Source organism: Meleagris gallopavo, chromosome 15, assembly GCF_905368555.1.
Source record: "Meleagris gallopavo chromosome 15, MGAL_WU_HG_1.1, whole genome shotgun sequence".
Classification (NCBI taxonomy): domain Eukaryota; kingdom Metazoa; phylum Chordata; class Aves; order Galliformes; family Phasianidae; genus Meleagris; species Meleagris gallopavo.
This window is the reverse complement of record NC_139418.1, coordinates 12,843,108-12,863,181: the sequence shown is the minus strand read 5'-3', so window position 1 is coordinate 12,863,181 and position 20,074 is coordinate 12,843,108. Positions and strand designations below refer to the sequence as shown.

The 20,074-nt window shown below is 47.7% G+C and overlaps 1 protein-coding gene across 2 annotated transcripts; it reads right to left on the bottom strand.

Moving 5' to 3' along the window:
* Positions 1–587: 587 nt before the first annotated feature.
* CSF1R (colony stimulating factor 1 receptor) lies at positions 588–18,847 on the bottom strand. Of its 2 annotated transcripts, XM_085236451.1 has the most exons (22): positions 18,625–18,847; positions 18,087–18,215; positions 13,993–14,232; positions 12,925–13,209; positions 12,226–12,362; positions 11,258–11,417; positions 10,562–10,751; positions 9,562–9,677; positions 9,170–9,290; positions 8,771–8,952; positions 8,131–8,243; positions 6,338–6,464; positions 5,756–5,860; positions 5,363–5,473; positions 4,935–5,097; positions 4,634–4,731; positions 4,373–4,488; positions 3,562–3,684; positions 3,332–3,443; positions 2,991–3,090; positions 2,268–2,373; positions 588–1,990 (listed from the first exon to the last, which is right to left on the bottom strand). In XM_085236451.1, the coding sequence occupies exons 2-22, from the start codon at positions 18,097–18,099 to the stop codon at positions 1,859–1,861; spliced, it is 2,850 nt and encodes a 949-aa protein (XP_085092577.1). In that variant the 5' UTR covers positions 18,100–18,215; positions 18,625–18,847; the 3' UTR covers positions 588–1,858. The 2 variants fall into 2 exon arrangements, with proteins under 2 accessions (XP_085092577.1, XP_003210460.2); XM_003210412.5 differs by lacking the exon at positions 18,087–18,215.
* Between the last annotated feature and the right edge of the window lie 1,227 nt (positions 18,848–20,074).

Here is a 20,074-nt window from a genome sequence, read left to right as displayed (position 1 = left end):
AAACCCGGTATTCCCAGAAGCAACGTGGTATGAGAAGAACAGCTCAAGAAATTGTTCAGGCCCTTGTATAACTCCTAGGGTTTTTGGTGAGTGTATATATATATATATATATCTTTTTTTTTTAAGAGGCTTCTCAGTACTATCAGTGTTTCTCTGACCCAGATAGCTTGGAATGTCTCTCAGGATACATTTGCAGTTTGCAAAAATCATCTAAATCCATTCTTTCATCTCCAGGCTCAGCAGAGTTCAGATGGAATTAACAAGGCTTGTGGAGCAATGGCAGGTCTATGAGAATGAGATGGCCAACTCCCCTGGTCAGCTCTCATTCTGCAGTTCCCTGATGACTTTCTGCAGCAGGTGACAGTGACTTCTGTTCATTTTTATCATGAATTACAGACAGGCCATTCAGAGTAAAGGCCTTGCTTTTAATGTGCTTTTCTTATTTCCTCTCTTATTACACAAGACAATGGTTTTAAGAACTGATGATGAGAACTGTGTGTGATGAACTGGAGCAGAGCTGCAGGGTATGAGAGGACAGTGCTGTCATCCATTCCCCCTAAGAACAGCCTTAAAGCCCTGGGGAAGACTTACTTAGTTTAACACTTTATTCTTCATAATGTTGACAGATGGAAATAACGTTAGCTTTTTATTTAGTAAGGAGAAATGAATCACTTGGTGTTAGCATAAAAACAGGTTTAATACAATCAGAAGTGGCCCACAACATAATGGTCTGATGAAGGGTAGGTGTCACACAGTAGGTTTGTCTTGCTACAGTTTTCCTAAGCCATGTCAGTGCTTGTGCCTGTAATGCTGATCCTTTACCACCCAAGTCAGGTGAAGCTAAGAAGATTTATTAGCTACTTCTGATAGCTACACAGGACCACGTGGCTAGGGCATTAGTAATCCTGAACAAAAATGAGATGAGGAAAAAAATTTAAGGGCATTAGGCCCTAGCTTATAGGAAAAAAAAAATTCAGCTGTATTATTAAAATACATTCAAGAAAATATGTACAAGAGCATGTCTGTAATCAAGAAGGCGGCAGTGAATTGCTACATGTTTAATAATGCAAAAGTTTTGTAAGATGTGTTATGTTGAAAACTTCCAGGTCTGTTTAAGCTGCCATTCTTGCCTAGATTGGGACTGTGGTCAGTGCTCATGTGGAAGAGCACTTCTCACCTCTTTTGTCTTGCCTGAGAAATAACTGCCCCTCTCCTGTTCTCAGGGCGTGTGCAGGTTCACAGAGCCCTGGGCTTGGCTCCTTGTTACACTTCACCCACCAATCCCTGCAGAAGCACTAGCTGCAGAGAGGTAGATTGCATGAGGAAACCTAGAGGTTAATGCATCTTTAATGCTTAGTGGAGATTTATCTATGTCTAACCACTCATTCTGCAACATCCAGAGTCAGTCTGACAAAGGGAAGAGAGCAGAACTACCAAGGCAGAGGTCTGCTTTGGGCAGGGGAGGCAGTTCCCACTTCAAGGGCTCGTTTTAAGAGGTACTTAGAAAACCAGGTTCAGGCATGTGAGTGACTTTTGGAAATATCCTACTTGGCTGCAACTAGTATTTAAAAAACAACCAAAATCACCTCACAGTCTCCTTCAGGGGTGCTGGGGGCAGGGGCAGGTGATGGGACCTCTGCACCCTGTAGAGAAGGAGATAAAACTTTTAGGACCCCCATGGCGAGTGTTGGTTTTGAGTCACTCTAGCACTGTCCTTTCAGTGAGGGAGTCAGTGATGTTCATACTCTCATACTTCAGAAAGCACAGAGAGGAGAGCCAAAGCTGAAGGCATCCATGCAGAATCATGCACTCTGCAGAGAGAGAAGGATAAAGATCCACCCCAGGGCAATGGCACCAGCTAACAGAACTGATAGTTGTTGCCTTTGAGAAGGGGCTGCCCACTCTCCTCTTGTTCACAGGACTCCTCACAGCAGCCAGAGGTATCACAGCCACTGTCTTCCTCAGCAGTGGATGGGAGGTTTGTGTAGTCCTTGAAAACAGGAAGGAAAAAAGAGGCATGTTTCAGACTGCTCTCATTTGCACTTGTGTTGCTGCCCATGGAGGTTGCTGCTAAGTAACTATTTCTGTGTCCAGCCTGCTTTTGTTACCTTTCACCATCTGAATACCTCTCTCCACTTCTACAGATACTGAGCTGCTTCCATCAGTTAAAGGTAGGGAATGGCATCAGGAAAACTGTCTAGAAGCTATGCTGATGTAGGATGAAAGGAGAGGGGAAGATGTGCTTTCTCCTCTCCAAAGATTCTTACCTGTTCCTTATGCAAATCCAGTTCTTTCTGAATAAAGCAGCAGATCTGGTCAAATGTAGGTCTCTGTGTGGGCTCCAGGCTCCAGCATGCCTGCATGATGCTATACCTGCAAAGCCAAAGAGGGACAGAGTTTTGCTGTACTTCTGCAAAGCTGCTGGGGAGTCTGCACCCCTCTTCTTTAGAGCAGCATAGCAGAGTGATTCACTTTGTATTTGTGCACACAGTTCTGAGCAGCCCCCTCTTCTTTTCCCATCTATAATAGTCCTGGATAGTGTAAGCACAGTGTCCCCAGGGAAATGAGAGCACAGGAACAGATAGAGCAAACATCTTGTGTCCCCACATCTATCTGCAAGAGGCTTTATGCTTGGTACTTCAGCTTAAACTCATTCCTTTCCTGTAAGTTCCTCAGGCTTGTCTTCTCACATTCCTAGAGCTAAAAGTAGCTGAAAGGAAAAAAACAAAACTGCCACGTTTAGGAACATACAGATAGCGTGAGCTCTCCCACCTTCCTGGCTGGAAGCAGTGGATACTGGGCAGAGCATCTGGTTCCTGCTTTCCTGTGTGAGAATGGAAAAACCCTAAACCTTACATGCTTAATGCAGAGCTTCCCTGGGAGCAGCCCACAGACCTGACTGACATACCTATGCCATCTTCACCACCCACTCTATGTGAAGCAGCTCCAGTCCCCCTTCCACTTGCTGCACACCTCAGTGCACCACTCACATTTCCAAAGGAGCAAAGTCAGGCCTGGCCATCTGGTAGCCCCGCTTCACCATGCTGTAGAACTTGCTGTTCACCGCCATGCCAGGATAGGGACTTTTACCTGTGACAGGAGCACTCAGATCAGAGGCAGTTTGGAGCCAGTGCCACTCAGAGCCCTGAGTTAGGGCAGATCTTCCAGGACCCAATACTTCTAATGGTCCCTCAGGAAACACTGTGTTTTATAGCCCTGATATATACTAGATTTTTCCAACCTCCCTCCTTTCTTGGAAACTTCTGCAGACATCAAAGTGTTGATAAGCCATGGAAAACAAGAGAGGGTTGCAAGCTTTCCTCTTCCTTACCAAGGGAGAAAATCTCCCAGAGAAGAATGCCGTAAGACCACACATCACTCTGCACTGTATAAATGCAGTCAAAGATGCTCTCTGGGGCCATCCACTTCACGGGCAGGCGGGCCTGGAAGAGGAGAGAGCCCTGCAGCCTGGGACAAGCAGGCAGCTTATGCTGCACCCTGTCCATGCTCTGGCAGCACCTCACTCTTGTACCTTCTCCAGTCCCCACTCCAATTACTTACATTGCCTTTTACAACGTAGTTTGAGTCATTCATGATGTCACGAGCCAGGCCAAAGTCACAAATCTTGGCTACCCGTCCATCTGATACAAGCACATTCCTGGCTGCTAAGTCACGGTGGATGCACTGGGGAGAAGAGAGCATAACTGAGACCCCACTGATGTCCCTACAGCCTCAGAATGTCACCATAACACATCATCGAGGAGCAAGGAGAACACGTGCTGCTCAAAAAGCTCTTAGAAAAGGCACTGTCATGCATAGGGAGTATAGGCTCTCTCCTTTCAACTGCTCCAATTGCAGTACTACGTAGCATTATCAGTTGTATTAGTGATGAGCCTTCAACTTCCCCGTGGGGGCAAAGTTTAGGAGCAGGGGCTGCTCACAATGTCCCATGTGAAGCCATTATACAATGGCCCTCTGCCACTGAGGCAACTCAACAGCCCCTTTCAGTTCCTTGTCCATGGGGCAGCAGGAAGCTGCCAGTGCAAGAAAGCTCTGCATCAAGGTTCCTGACCTCATGTAAAAGCTGGGCAGAAAATACCAAGGCAGACTAGCATGATGCACAGATCTGGGTGCCCCCGTAACTCTGTCCTGCAATGGGCTGTCTGAATCCCAAGCTCCACAGGAAACACTGGGCACTGAAGCCAAGCATGTGTGAACCCAGAAGGTGGAGAGAGGCCCATTTCCAGAAGCATAGTTGAGTTTGACCATCTCATCTGAAAACCTCCCAAGCCTTGAGCAGACAAGACAGCTGGCTGCTGCTGGTGCACTGGTGCTACCTACTAGGGTGCAGTGGTTTCTTTTAGGCACTCACATTCTTTGATGCGAGGAATGCCATGCCCTGTGCCACCTGGCTGGAGAATTGAAGCAGATCAGAGAGGTTAAGGGGCCGGAGGTCCTCTCTGCTTTCATCTTCCTCTGAGCTTTTCCCTGAAATTCAAACAGAAGCTTTAGGGTTGCTGCAAAGATGGTAAGTAGTGCAAGCCATGTTCTATCCCAGTTCCCTAGAACTAAGCCAGACCAGATGGTCAGTCTGAAGAAATGATGCAAATACAAGAATGGATCTTCAACTCACCCCTGGATTGCGCAGAATCTGATGACGCTGAAGATGATGATGATATGGGCCTCATTTCAACATAAGTTTCCAAACCCTGGCTCGCAAAGCCACTGTCACTGAGTCAGAGAACAACAAAGAGAGGCAGGCTGTCAGCAGCCTCCTAGCAGTGCCTTCTGCCCTCCTCCATATCCACTGAGTACAGAAATCACATCCATGTCTACTTTTGCACCCATCTGCAAGCTCCTGATCTTTGGCATTAACCTCTCCCCAGCATACCCTTCGTTGCTCAGCCCTGTGGCCACCACAGTCCTGCTCTCACCTGCGGATGTATTTTTTCTCCAGGTCAATGTTTTTGTAATCAGCAGTGCTGTCCAAAGAGGTGTCCAGAGCTGAGTCCTGGATAATTATGTATTCAGCCTTCTTCCGCAGGAAATTCAGCAGATCTCCATAGCGACAGTACTCGGTGATGACAAGAATTGGACCTGGGAGAGAGGCAGAAGGAAGTTGTTAAGAAGTGACTTTACTGTAACCTGTCCAAAGGAAACCAGACCCTGGAAATTGCTGGGGTAGGGAAGAAGGAGCAGCAGAACCCACTCGGCACGTAAGCATGGCTGGAAATAGCCAGCCCACAAATCCTTGCAAACAGAAAAAAAAGCCGTTAAAATCATCAAATCTCTCTAATAACAGCCTTGGAGAAGCAGGCCATGAGAGGGTTCTGCTGGGGGAAGCAGGTTTACGGGATCCTACCTCCATAGGTACACGCTCCCAGCAGGTTAACAATGTTCTCATGGTGTCCCAAATGACTCATGATCTTCAGCTCAGACATGAGAGCCTCCTGCTCATCTGTGTCTGCCGTTGCTGCAAGATGAGGATAATATGAAGGAGTCGGGGAAGGACAATGAAGAGATGATAGGGATAACAAGGGTATAGACAGATGGAACAAGAGGAGACAAGCGGAGAGGAATCTATGCCCTCTGGCTGTGCCTCTGGCCACGTGTCCACAAATAATTGCACCAGCACAAGTCCAGCACCTAGTTCTTATCTCAGGAACATCTTAACACCCAGTCTGATGGACACACACTACTTCCAGCCCAAAGGAACTTGGGGGATTTCAACCTTTGCAAGTCGGCCCAGGCTTACATTTCAGCATCTTCACAGCCACTTTGAGAACTGAATCTTCTTTTCCCAGTCCAAAAGCAGTGGCTTCTACTACTTTTCCAAAAGCTCCAGCTCCAAGAGTTTTTCCTGCAGGGGGAAAAAAAATGTACTTAAAAGATGCTTTCTAAAAAGACACTGAGCAATTGTCCTGCACACAGCTGGGTGGGGATTCCTGCTGAGTCCAGACAAGATGGCAGATGAGTAACTCTTAGCCAGAAGGTGGTGAGCATCTATGGGGAACTCTGCTGTGAGCAATGATGTTATGAAAGAGGCCAAGATCAAATGTGCTCACAAGGTATACATGTTAAGGGATGACCTCAGATGCTTGAGGAGGAACATGATCTTCTCAATCCTCTTTACAACAAAGGAGGGTTGGAGGGAGGTAGCATTCCAGTGTTTAGCACCCTGTGTAGAAGATGGCAGCAAAGCCTGGTTGAGGATGTTGCTGCCATGTCTGGATTCAGCTTTGGATGCTGCCTATTTGCTCTGATTTTGTTCTTTCAAGTATTTCAGCTCTGTGGCAAGCATCATGCCACCAGAAAAGCAGCAGGGAAGGTTTCTTACCAAACTGGAGGTTATTCCGGGGAAACTCCCATTTCTCATTGTATGGCAGCTGAGTGGGATCGATAAAGATGTAGTTATTCCCTTCACAGGCCTCAATGATCTTCCACCGCACCTGGTACTTAGGTTTCTGTAGGGAAGAAACTCCAGTTAGTCATTGGCTGCTTGAGCCCTGAGAGTTACCCTCGTCAGCAAGTGCTCTGATTCTCACCCTGCAGTCACACTGAGAAGACTTGGGTTTAACTCCACCAAATATATCTTGCTTCGAGTGAGATGTTCAGTTTGGACAGTCTGGTCCAAACAAAGTCCCTCCCAGCCCTTACCCATGAGGGAGGGAGGCCTTCCTGCCCCTGTCACTGTAGCTACGACTTGGCACAGCAAAGCCAAGTGTGGCTAAGCAGTGCCCAGATGGTGCCAGAGGGAGTTGTCCCCACTGTGCCTCTTCCTCAGTACTCTGGGCAGCTGAGCACAGCAGAACAGTGGAGCTGGCCCAGCCTTGCTTCCCTTCCAGGAAAAAAAAAATAAAAAAAATAGAGAAACCAAGCTAAGAATTTCTTCTCTTTTCTACAAATCTTATGGCAGAAGTAACCAGATGAGGTTAGAGTGAAACAGTGCCAGCGCCTGCTAGAAACAGCTTGTGCTGAGTGTTGTCATGGATGTTGTGAGGTCTGGGGACACAACTGGAGGCAAAAACACAGTGAAGAGCTCAGCCCTGAAAAAACTGTGAGCAGCCTTTGCTCACACAAGGAGATGCATGCCTGAATGGCAACAGTGGTCTCAAGCCCATCAAGGCAGGCAAAGCCAAGTGTGGGTGGAGTGACCATGGCCGCAATGAATCATGATGTATGCCTCAGCTACTGGGAGGTGTGCGCTGAAGCACTTCTCCTCAGCACTTCTGCCAGGTAACTGCAGAGAGAGGTGCACCCTAAGTGTCAGCATTGTTGCTTTCTGCTCCATAATTCATCTAGCAGCCATGGCTCAAGAAGCCCATATCTGAGATATTATTTACAAACACGTTCTGTTTCTCTTGGGCTTGCAAGGCCTTCCTAAGAGCTATTCTTCAGGGCTGCACACCCCAAAGACAGCTCCGCCTGAGAAACTGTGGGTGCCTGTTTGTGAGAGGCTCTGCTGGATCTTGTGACCATCAGCACTACAACTCTGCTAAATCTGCAGCCTTGGTGGACTGTCAAAGGCAAAGTGCCAAATGGAGAACTGAAAACCAGGAGATTTTCACCCACCCATGAAGCAGAAGTGGCAATTGATTGGCGCAGTTTATGAGAAGAAATTCAATGCTGAAGATAAATCTCACAGAGAAAACGGGGCAAGTTCTTGAATAAAAATAGTGAGCTAACCTTCTTGGAGACAAACACCTTCTAATACCAACCTGCTTCCTCACTAGGGCAGCTTTTTTGTAAAACAGGGTGGAGAAACATTTAGATGCAGATTGCAAACCACTTTTATTTTTCCTCTAGTTAATTAAGTGAGAGGCTCTGCTGGATCTTGTGACAATCAGCACTACGACTCTGCAAAATCTGCAGCCTTGGTGGGCTGTCAAAGGCCACTCAGAGTGACCAGAGCAAAACCAGCTGCAACTGAAGCACAGAATGACCACCAGTGTCTGGAACAAGGCACCGTCTGTATGATCTCTGGGCTATGAGCCTGAGGAACCAGGTGGGAGAGGTGCTAACACATTTTGGTTTTGGTGTATAGGCTTTGCTTGTGGCTGCTGCTGAGGCAGTGTGGCCTCGGAGGCTGGACAGGCCTTGCAGCCCTTGCTGTGCAACAGGGAGGCTGACCTGGTTGTACTTGTAGAGGAGGAAGAGGAGCAGCAGGAGCAGCAAGACCGATGTGCACATGCAGGTGGTGAGAATGGGACTGAAGAGCTGGTTTGGGGGAGCCATGACACTCCCTGGAGGAGAAATAAATGGGGGTAAGTAAATACTCCTGTTTCAATCCCTGAGTATTTTGCCTAGCTGTTCATTCAGGCTTCCCCTGTATGCAGTGCAACCCAGCAGTGGCCTTAAAGAAACTCAAAAGAGCTGCTGCACTCCAGTTCTCACAGCACCAGGTGCAGAGCAGGAGCTGGTCAGGCTGTATGTAGACAGACCAAGAGCAGCAAGAACAAACCCAGCAAAAGATGCAGCTTCTGAGGATGAGCATCAATCAGCTGGCTGTGCTGAGCACTGTACCTAGGTCCTGCAGTTGCGAGGGGCTTATGGCACAGCTCAGCCTTTGACATCAGGCTCTCCCCAGCCAGCTGTTCCCACACAGCTTGTATAAGTAGCAAGCACCAAAGCCTCCCAGCTTCTGTGGTGATAGAGGGCCTATGGAATCTATTTCACCTTTTTTGCAAGACCATGGGAAATCCATATAGGCAGACAGGCACCAAAAGCCAAATTCCCCCCCATTCCACCAAGCTGCAAGTTGGTATCTTACTGAGGACTGAGTGAAGAATGTCAGAGGTGCTCCCCTCGCTGTTAACAGCCACACAGCAGAAGGTGAAATTGGCCCCTAGATCCTGGAATGGGAAAGTGCTCTCCACCTCCACCTCTTGGAAGGGTAGTGTATTCACCACATGGGGACTGGAGTCATTCAAAAGCAGCATATAGTCCTCATATCTGTAGGGATGCAAAGCAGTAGAGAATGAATGTTTCTCTGCACTGCAGTTGCTCATAGCGAGTTGCTGCTTGTCTCAGGCAAGAGAGGAGACACTCTAATTATGCTAAATGGCCTGTAGGAAAGCCCACATTGTGCTGCTCAGCAAGCACTAACATTGCAAGTGCACTCTTCAGAGTTAGAGGTGCTTCGTGGTGCCCAGTCCTAGGTAGTTCTTACCTGTCAGAGTGAGTGGGGCACTGGTACCACTCAATGTGTGGGGCAGGGTAGCCAACGGCTGTGCAGAGAAGCTTACTGGAGTCACTAGCTGATACCATGACACTGCACAGCCTTGGAGAAGCTGTTGGGGAAAGCAGAGAAAGATCAAGTGCTATGACCAGAGGAAGAGTGCATTCCTGGTGATCTGATTTATTCTCCATCTACGGAACAACAGAACTTCAGGAACCCCTGTGTTATGCAGATATTTGAGCTGGGTCCCAGGAACAGCAAGGCTGTGTCCTGTGGGCACTGGGCTAGAAGTGCCTTGGTCCACAAGTCCTGCACCCTGCCTGTTGGGCAGCAGCCCCTGGGCAAGCAGCGTTTAGGAAGGAGCAATTAAGCTAAGCACTTACCTTTCACAGATACACTGAAAGTAACTGATGAGTTGACCTCACTGTTGAGAGCATAAAACGTATAGAGACCTCTCTCTTCTCCCTCCAGATGATCCAGGGAGAGCGTGTTGTTATACCTGCTCCCAACAGAGAGAATAAATACCATGAAGAAAGCTGTGCTGAGGAAACTCAGGTATTCATACAGTCTTTGCTCAGTGAGATGCAGCTGTTTCTTGTGCCCTGGAATGGATGAACACTTCCCAGCTTGGTGCTGCTAACCCTTGCTTCTCTGGGGAAGCAGGAAGTGGCTGATCCTACTGGGATGCTGGAAGGGTCTTCGCTGAAGGAGAGGCACTGTGCCACCAAGTGCAGTGTTACTGAAAGGCTGTGACTGGGTGGATTCTCAGAAAAAGAGTTTAACATCTAAATCATTGTGCTGGAAGAGCCAGGAGACACTGATCTTCCTGCATCTGAGAGTATGAGTTATCCCAAGAAAATGAAAAGGGAATTGCCCAAACTCCTCAGTTTGGCAGCAGGCTTAGAAAGAGCATGACTATGTCCTCCTGTACATGGGGTCATATCCTCATAATGATGTCTGTCTTCTCCTGACATGGGATATATAGTACCTCTTGGTATATATATTCTCCAGACCATGGAGCATGGAACAGGTCTGAGGAGCACTAAGGGAATCCATCTGTTTGTGCTGTGTCCCCATCCCTCTTAATTCTTCTCACGGAAGAGTGCCAACTTGAAAAAGACTGCAAAACCTACCAGTGACTTCTACAAAGGTTTTTAAAGAGAAAACTGCCAAGTTAATCGGGTGGTGTCTTCCTTGATCTGATCAGCCCTTCTCACTGTGGTTTGCTAGTAACGTTGGAAATAGAAGTCAGAAAGGCAAAACAGTTCCCCTCTTTAAAAATCAGACTTCTTTATCAGCCAGCAGCATGGGATCTACAAGTCTTACACTGAAAACATTTTTTGAAACAGGCCATGGTGAGCATAGAAGAGGGAGAACACATACCAGTTGTTTTTAAAGTCTATATTGCTATTGAGTTTGTTGCTCCCAGAGTTCTTCAATGAATTCATGTGCTCCCAGTGCCAGTGGAGAAGTTTTGGATATGCCTCAATATGGACCTGGAGTTTCAAACTGTCTCCTTCAGCAGCTTCTTGGTTCATGGCTTGCACTGGGGTCAGGATCACATACCCTCTTTCTGCAGGATGGAGGAGAGCATGACCATCAGCAGGCACGTCCACAGAGACCTGAAACAAGCTTACACCAGCTTTATAAATAGACCATTATTGGAAAGAGCAGCCTCAGCTGTGAGACTGCAGGAGGGAATGAGGCACTACACAGACTGTATGTCTCACAGAGAAATACTTTTTAGAAGTTGTTTCTTTGTCTTGATGGCTTGGATCAAGCTCTTCCTGTGTAACAGGTTTTATACACTATCCTAACAAATAATGAGGCTAAAACTGTATCTTGTGATCTATATAAGACGAGCCCCCTTAGCTGAACTCTTGGCTTCTCACCCAGAAATCTTTCAGAACTAGTCCCTTTTCTGAGCTATACACTGAGTATGCAGAGGGTTTGGGTCATCAGCAAACCTGAGCCTACAAGGTGCAGTGAAATTTCCCTGTCTTGGGACAGGAGCAAGAAATACTCAAGGACAGGCATGCTTCAGTCAACACTTTTCTGGTCTGCTGGGAAAGTACCTACCTACTACCCGAAGCATTGTGGAGGCATTCTTGAATCCTGCTGAATTGTTAGCTATGCAAGTGTATTTCCCACTGTCTTCCATGGTCACTGCTGGAATTGACAGGGTGTCATTGATGATGTAGTTCCCATCACTTATGTCAGGCTTTCCATTACTCTTAACCTGTCAGAGAGGAAATACCAGTCATTTGTTTGGAAGCTCAGAGAACGGAACTGAATTATATTTATAATAAAAATTCTTGCTACCCTCTGTTCTGTGCAACTGTGCCCCAACCCTGAAAGTCTTATAGATGGAGACCACGAGGCATATTAAACCCAAGTATTCGAGGCAGTTAGGGCCACACCTATTGTTAGCCTTCTGGCTGCTAGTTGTCCTTACATGGTGTGATCTAAACACATATCATACATACACATATCATATATACATATACATATATATATACACATATCATATATACATATACATATATATATATTTTTTTCCCCCCAACTCCTTCATGAATGCAGTGGACATAAGGACTTCTAGCAAATCTTATCTAAGCCTTCAGCATTTAAGAGTCAGTACAACAGATTTTGAAATGTTGAGGCGCATTCCCTTTCTTCACCCATATTTTTTCTCTGGGATGCTGTATGTTCTGAACTTTCGCTTTTTGCTTTGTAAGCCTTGGCAGAGAAGGGTGAATAGACATCACCTTAATAGGTACCTTGGCTCCTGCTCAATGAGCTCAGGTGAAACAATATACTTTTCAGCTCCACAGCAAGATCCTGAGAATGGGCAGCTGTTTTTTAAACCTGTATCACCCAAAGAAAGGATTGTTGGATTTGTATGGATTGTTTGAATAGCTAACTTTGGGCGAACAGTTCAAGGCTTTTCTACAGAAAAGCCTTGAGTCTAGGCATTCTTGTCACCCTATGCCTCCTGGTTTCCAGAAAAGTCCCATAACCCCTCGAAGCTGCACACTTTAACTTACGCTGTTTGTTGGTGTTACCCATTTGATGTCATACTTATGGGAAGGAGCAGTTACTACACAAGTGACTTCAAAAGGTTCACCCACAATTCGCACATGGTCTGCAGGGTCCACCATTACCTGTACAGGCTTCTCTTGTCCTGCACAAAGACAAAGAGGAAAAGATGCACCACCAGCTGGCTCACTGGCACCATGCACTTTAGAGCCTCCCTAAGGCCTGGACACCTTCTCCTTTCCATTCTCTCCAGTCTCTTTACCCACGCCCTTCTCCTTTCCTTGAGATTCTCACTTTTTGTGCACGTCTACAGGAAGCAATACAAGTCAGGAAGAGCGCAGCAGCCATTGCTGAGGTTTATAGGTAAGGGATCCTTCTGCCATAGTTTCATCCTGACCATCAGGGCCCAAGGTCTTTCAGAACATCACAGACATAAATAAATTCTGTTTGTACCTATGATATGCTGAACATATGTACACAGTACCTATGATAAGCTGAACACTGCAGATCCCATAGAGACACATCTAAAGGAGACAAGTTTCCAAAAGCCAGTGGAATTTTACCTCCTCTAAATTTTACCTCTACCTCCTAACTACTGCAGGTTCAGAAAGTTTTTCCAGCTGCTGGCTAAGAACTTTTCCTTAACGACCTGTGACCAACTTGCTGCTGCTCTCCCCCCATGGACAGCAGCAATCCCAATCCTTTACCTTCAACCACAATCAGTCTTATTCTTGATGACTTCTCTATTTTTCCATTTACCACTGTTTGGCATTGGTATTGGCCCTTCTGCTCGTGTTCCACATGATAAAGCGTTATTCCCTTCTCAGGACTGAAAGAGTAGTTGGTTCCAGGTGGGAGCTTAGAGCCATCATTCCTTATCAGAGTCACATTGGATCCATACTCGGGAGCAGTGATGAAGCAGGGGAACTCAGCATTTCCACCTTTGGTCACAGAGATCCGGAAGTATGGGACGTACCACACATTATTGGGATCTGTGGAGGAGATGAAGTAAACCAGAGAACAGGATCAGAAAAGCAGGCACTGAGCTGAGAGAGATGTTCCAGCAAAGACGAGTATCCAGCTCTGCTGCCCAGTGGGAGTTCAGTGTTGGGGCAACCTGGCTTAGCGCCTGCCTGACTCAGCCTCTAAAAACTCACATGACAAGCCCAGTTCCAGCTAAGGCATTTGAGGAGACCAGAGCAAGCAACTCACAGCTGTATGCAGGCAAGAGAAACTGAGAAGTGTGCTTAGTCCTAATTCAACTTTTCATAACAGCGTTATTTTTATTTGTTAGACCTCCAGCTTCCCTATCCATGACGGTATCTCTGTACAAAGGAAGGGGTGAACACAAATGGTGGAGATACCACGGCATACTGGAGCTTTGGCTTACATTGTGAGGATGAATCCTGTGATCCTTCCTCATTGAGGGTAGTAGCCATACAGTTCCCTGATTTCCAAATCTCACTGTGCATTACAATACCAAACAGGCTTTCATCACTGCTTTTTAAGGGAAGCCAAGATAAGGAGGAAGAGGTCCAGGCCATCCACAGGTGTACACAAGATACAGATGCTCTGTACCGCAGTGCTTCAGCCACAGGCCCCATAATATGTGGGTTTATATGGTTGTGGGTGGGCAATTGCTCCCACTAGGAGCGTGCACTGCTCTCCAAACTCTAACACAACCATGGATTATAGAGAGGAACAAGTCTAAATGGCATGCTCCCTAAAGAGAGGCTGTTCTGCCAGCATACGTGGGAGGAATGAAGAATGGTTACCTTGCACGTACAGATGCACAGATGCAACACCCTTGTCGCTGCTGTTGACATAAGCACACCTATAGGTGCCTGTGTCTCTGTGAGTGGTCCTAGGAATACTGAGTATGCTGCTGGTATGGTTGGCAAACTTTTCAGGGTACCATTTAACTTCTGACTCTCCTGAGCAGCGCAGGAGGACTGGATCACCCACATTGACAACCAGAGCAGAGATATTAGGGCTGATCACAGGGGATGCTGAGCCTGCAAAGAAAAGAGAAAGAGTGACGATGAAAAAAATGATCCTTTTTAGGATGCTCTACTGGAGTTCACAGTGTTGAGGCTAGGCTTGGGATGCAGACTGGCATTTTGGCTCACATCATTCTGCATCCTACCAGAGCATGGCCCGGTACTCTAAGGAATGAACTTCAGGGAAAGGAAGAAAACCTCACAACTGAACATTCAGAGTACTGAGAGGGGAATAGCAATCATCTGGAGCAGATTAAGCCAAATGCTAGCCTAGAAATTGTTCCTGTTGGGTTTTGCCTGTTTTTATAGCTGTTTTCCTTTTGCAGCAGAGCTAGAGCTATGATATGAACGTGATTAGCCCATAACATCAGTTGTGAAGTTTAGCTCCATGGCTGGGGCCGTCTGTTGCTGCTACAATGAGCTGGAACAGGCTTGGAAAGCTGCAGAGCAGGAGTTAGCACATGCATTTTTTTGGTTGCTTGGCAGTGGATTTTGAAGTACACCTACTTATGACTTATCATGAAGTCAAACAATGCATTTTCCTTCCAGTTACCATCAAAACACCATAGATGGAGTCAGCATTATAGTTCATATTTGGTGGTGGGAAACTAAGGGACAGGAAAGCCAACTCCTCACGCAGGCCTGTGGCTGCACTCACGCACAATGCATGCCAAGCTGTGCTGAAACTGGCATTGCAACCCAGCAGGATTTCTGATGCCATCACTGCCTTGAAGATGGCTTCTCCACTGGCCAAACAAAGGGGAACCAGGGTCCCACCACAGCCACTTGTGGCAGAGGGAAATATTTTTTTCTCCCCATTTTGCCACATCAGCGAGTTCTTTGAATCACCTCCTATATTTAGGGTGGGGGAAGTGAGAAATGAATCAGTGCCACAGAGCTGGGGAAGAAGCAGTACTGCCACCCCCACGCCAGCCCTACGGGGAGGACAGGAAACACATTGCAAATGGCTATCTGTGCTCAGGGGGCTGCTCACCCCCCTCCGGCCCCTTTCCAGGGCTATTCTCCCACTTCTGCTTTCCTTTCCAGTTGCTAACCCATCCTCACATCTTAAAGGGATACACACCAGGGTCAAATAATAGCAAGTGCAAAGATAGCTGCCCAGTTTATTAGTCTGCTGCTCTTGGTAGAGGAGGGCACTGCAGGCCCTTTACTGTTCAAACTTGTAGAAAGAGAGCAAGGGATGGCTTCTTATGGACACAACCATTCTCTGATGCTGTCTTGGACACTCTCCCTGTAACACAGCTAGAAATGTACACACCTATCATCACACACCCATGCTTACAGCTTTTTCTTGGTGAGGAAGATGATGTCCAGGGCATGAATGCGTGTCCTATCAGCTGTGCTAAGGGCTTCAGCGCCAGAGCACATCCACCAGAACTCAAAGAGCATCATTTAAGCTGTCCCAAGCTGATGCTTTCCTCCATGCAAGGAAGGGTCAGTCGCATGGGACTCAGCCCTGGAGAGCTTTGCTGTTGTATGATGATGGAGCAGTGGCCCAGAGGAAACCCAAACAAATCCTGAATCAGACTTGCTGGCCCAGCAGGAATAAACGGAAGACATGGAATATGGAATATTTGGCTGTTTTTTTCCTCTCTCTTTTTTTTTTTTTTTTTTTTGTGCAATGCTTTTATCTTTCTATGGAAACAGGAAAAGCCTCATTTATCCCCAAAGTGGAAAAATAAAACATCCCAGAATCCTTTACAAAGCCACATTTTCCACTCTCCTAAAGTACCACATTCCTCCCTCTTTGCTAAGCTTTGTTTTCCACCAGGCTTGATACATTCCTGCTGCTTTTACTGTCACTGGACACTTGTGTCTCTCCTATTTGCATCCCAGGCCTCAGCACAGTGTGGTGGTGGAGCCAATCTCTGCGACTCAGAGTTGCCTTCAGACTGGGTCAGGGAAAGACCACGTTGTAACTGGTCCCTGGAGAGACCACAGCAGGAGGAACAACGTCAAGAGTCAGGTCATGTAGTGTCCTTGCTGTCATTACACTGTGCAATGAAGAAGCCAGCAATGGCACAAAACACCACACAAGTGGAGTGAGGATGGATGGGACAGAGACGATCAATGCAGGACACTGCCAGGTGAAGGCCACCAGAGCATCTGCTCCTTTGTGTGCGATGGAGAACAAGTCACATCAGTGTGTCCTTTCCCAGAATGGGGAAGCAAGGCTGCTGGGGGAAGGCTTGCTCCCTGCTGACCACTGTGCAATCTTGCACGAAGCCCGAGGATGTCTCTACTGCTCCTCAGCAGCTTCCGCAGCACTGTCGGTAACTGCTGGCCAAAGGTTTTACCACAGGTTGTGTAACCATGACCTCCAGTTACAGCTGTGGGCTCCATCCTTACCTCTCCTACCCTAGCCAAAACATTACATTCCTCTACTGAGGCTTTGGAAAGGATGAGGAAGGTGGAGTGGAGGACCTAGAGGCTCAGGAATCCCACCACAGAGACCAGTTATCAGGACCTTGATCTGCTTCTGAGGGTCTGAGGACTCGGGAAGGGCCCTATGGTAGGCCAGAGCTCCCATTGCTCTCCCCTCAGTGATAGGAACGAGGAGGATAGAGCTTCACCCCTGAGGACACCTTCCCTGGGGTTAACTAGAGTATCTGGACAGGGGGATGCTGAACACACCTCTCTGCCTAGGGCTTCTTCAGAGATTTAGATTTATCCACAGCAAGAAAGCAAAAGAAACCACAGGAAGATCTCTACATGGCCACAGATATAAGCTGCTCACATTTCACATTCTTCCTCTACTTGACCTAAAATTGGAATTTAAGCCCATGACCTATCCCCAGCAAGAACCCAGATCACAGTGGTTGCACCACATCAGCCTTGGACATACTCAGAAGATGTACTTGTGATTCAAAAGGCAGGAGAAGGAAGTCAGCCTCTAGCTTGAAGTTATTGTTTTGAACAGTCTTTGCATGCTGCAGATGCCAACAGCCATTGCATTCCGACAAATGTGTCTAACACCCTACCATGGCAGACAGTGCCTGATGAGAGTGTCACAGCTGGTGACCTGCTTTGCCCAGTGCCTCAAGGAACCTTTGGTGAAAGATCATAACAATATCCATCAGGATGTCTCCAATGTACATCAGAAGTACTTAGTCCCTATTACCTAAAAACAAAATAAAAATCAAACAAGCAAAAAACCCACACATAACAAATTAATTGCCTAGTCTGGGACTAGAAGAGAAAGAGTCTGAAGCAAGAAACATTCAAGTAATGTGGGCCAGACTCCCTGAACCAGATTAGTGACATAACTCTGCAGCCTTCAAAAACCATCTTCCAGAGCAGCAGACCAGGAAAAAACCTGCACAGAATGACTTGATGTGAAACACCATGCAGTTAACAGCTAGAGGAATATGAGGGCTTTCCAGGGCTGAAAACATGAATTCAAAGAGGGATACACTGCTTGTCTGTTCTAATCCGAAATACTTTTTCCCCAGGCCACTGCCCACTTTCCCACCTGAATCTCATAGTGAGGGGAGCAAGCTCAAGAGAAAAACAAAGGAAGAGCCACAGTTTTGTGTGTTTGGCTGCAAACCTCAGAACAGGTTTAGTGAGTCTTTCTTGAGGTTGATGGGTTATCACCTCTTGGCCATCTCTGTAGCCTCAAAAACCAGTCACATCCACCTTCCCTTTCTGGTTGTCTGTTTCCATAACACCCAGCTCTACAGCCCTTTTATGTGGGCCAGCGCACCAGAGAATAGCAACTCCAGACATGTTCAATAGAAGGTGCCGATATAGCTGACATTCCTGACTCTCCCACCTGCACACCAAGCACAAGCTCTCATCCAGTTTGGGCAAAGGGTTATTTCAGAGTTCCCTCAGAGCACACTTACTGCTCAGCTTCATCTTCCTCCTAATCCTCTCCAAGACTCAGAACGGGGCAAATCTCCATCTTTCCACTGCCAATGCTCTTCTTCCTGCACTTACACCTCTCCATACCACTTGGCCATACCTTGGCAGTGCTGCAGGGAACCAAGAGTAAGCTGTCAACACTGCTGCACTCCAGAGTCACAGACTACCAGCACACTCTTTCTCTCTCACTGTCTCCTCTCTGGCACAGCAGCCAGCTTTAAAAGGCCTTGCTGTAAAGTAGATGCATTTCCTTGCCTGCTCTCTGCCACATTGATTCTCCTTGAGCCTGCATGCAGAGCCACAGCTTCCAGAGGCTGGGACCTCCACACCCTAACAGAGGCTTTTTGTAGAAGCAACCAGGAGCTAAGCAGCCATTAGCCCAAACCCTCTCCCCAGCCCAGCTGCAGCCATCACCTCACCTCAGCCACAGAGCACTCACAAGAAGCCCTCACTGCACCGCAAAGCTGCCCCAGAGAGACATGGTGGCCCCAAAGGGCTATGGGATGCTGTTGGACCTACCGTGCCAGACAGCAGGTGTGGTCAGTAGCAGCAGCAGGAGGCCAGGACTCACATCCCCAGGACCCATGGTGTCCCCACGCAGGGCAAGGATGTGTCTGAGGGATCCGTGTGAGCAGCGGTGCCTCTCCTCACAGCACCATCCCCAGCACTCCCTCAGCAGGAGCTTCTCCTTTCTGAGTTGACCACAAGTGAAGAAATTCCTTTTTTTTGTGTGCGTCTGTGTGTTTGTTTTTGAAATGGGAGGGGAAGAAAAAAAAAAAAGAAAATGATTTGCAACATCACCAGTGACGAACCTGCTCGGCCAAAGTGGGGCTGGGCACCGCATATCCCAGTGCCCACCACCATGGCGCCATCATCTGCTCCAGGCCCTACCTTTCAGAAGAAGCCTAGCCCCAAACAAGTCCACAGAAGTTAGGGACAACCCTTGCCATGGCCATCCAGACCCCTAGGGACTGTTGCAGTTTGACCTCTTGCCTAGCACGCAGAAGACTCTGTTTTACCTCAGCAGGACAAGCATTACCTCAGGCCTGGCAGCTCTTGGAGGCTTTGTGCCCATACAGGAAAATGGCAGACACCCCACAGAGAGGATTTAGGGTGGGGGCAGCTCCCAGGTGGGAGAAGGCCTGCAAAGATGACAAATTAATTTGTTTCAAGGAAAATTGCAACCCTCATTGCAGGGATTCCTGTAGCCACGTGAGCTCTCCCCAAGCCCCACAGCAGCACTGTGCTGGGGCAGGATCGCACGCACTGCCCTCCCCAGCACGGAGAAGCATTGAGGTCCCACCCTGTAGCCCCTTCCCCTCGCTTCAGGTTGACCAGCCCCTGCTTACACCTCTCCTGGCACCTCCATACCCAGCCCCAAATCAGGGATGCAGCTCTTCTATCACCAAAAGGCAAACAGGGATCCTTCCTCACCTAGAACCTTCCATATTGCTCCTGAGGAGGCTTTTTGAAGCTGTTGTCTAATTAACGGTCTGGCAGACAGCTCGGTCCAGTAATTAGGCACTTTGTTAACCCTTTCCTGGGCAGCCCATGCAAATAACAAGTGAGGGTTGGATCGAAACAAAATAACTCTTCTAGGGGCAATTAGGGCAGCAGAACATTTGCAGGTCAAGGGAGATGGCCCGCAGTGCTCCTTGCTCTGCTCTAGCGCTGAATAATCTCTTGCTGCACTACAAATTTGCAGCCGTTTGTGGCAGCGTTGGGCTGGGAAGTGATGGCCACCACCTGACAGCATGAGGTAGTGCGGCACAGGAAAGTCCTCTTGTCTCCAAAATCAGAGAACAGGCTCAGGGGTCTCTGCGGTCAGAGAGGTGCCAGGAGGACAAAGTGTTGGGGCCAAAAGATGAGAGCATGGCTGTGCTGAAAGTGACTAAGAGTCATGGGAGCATGGAGAAAGCTTTGGGTTTTGGCTAGAGAGATGGCTGGAGAGCACGAGGGAGCCCGGAGA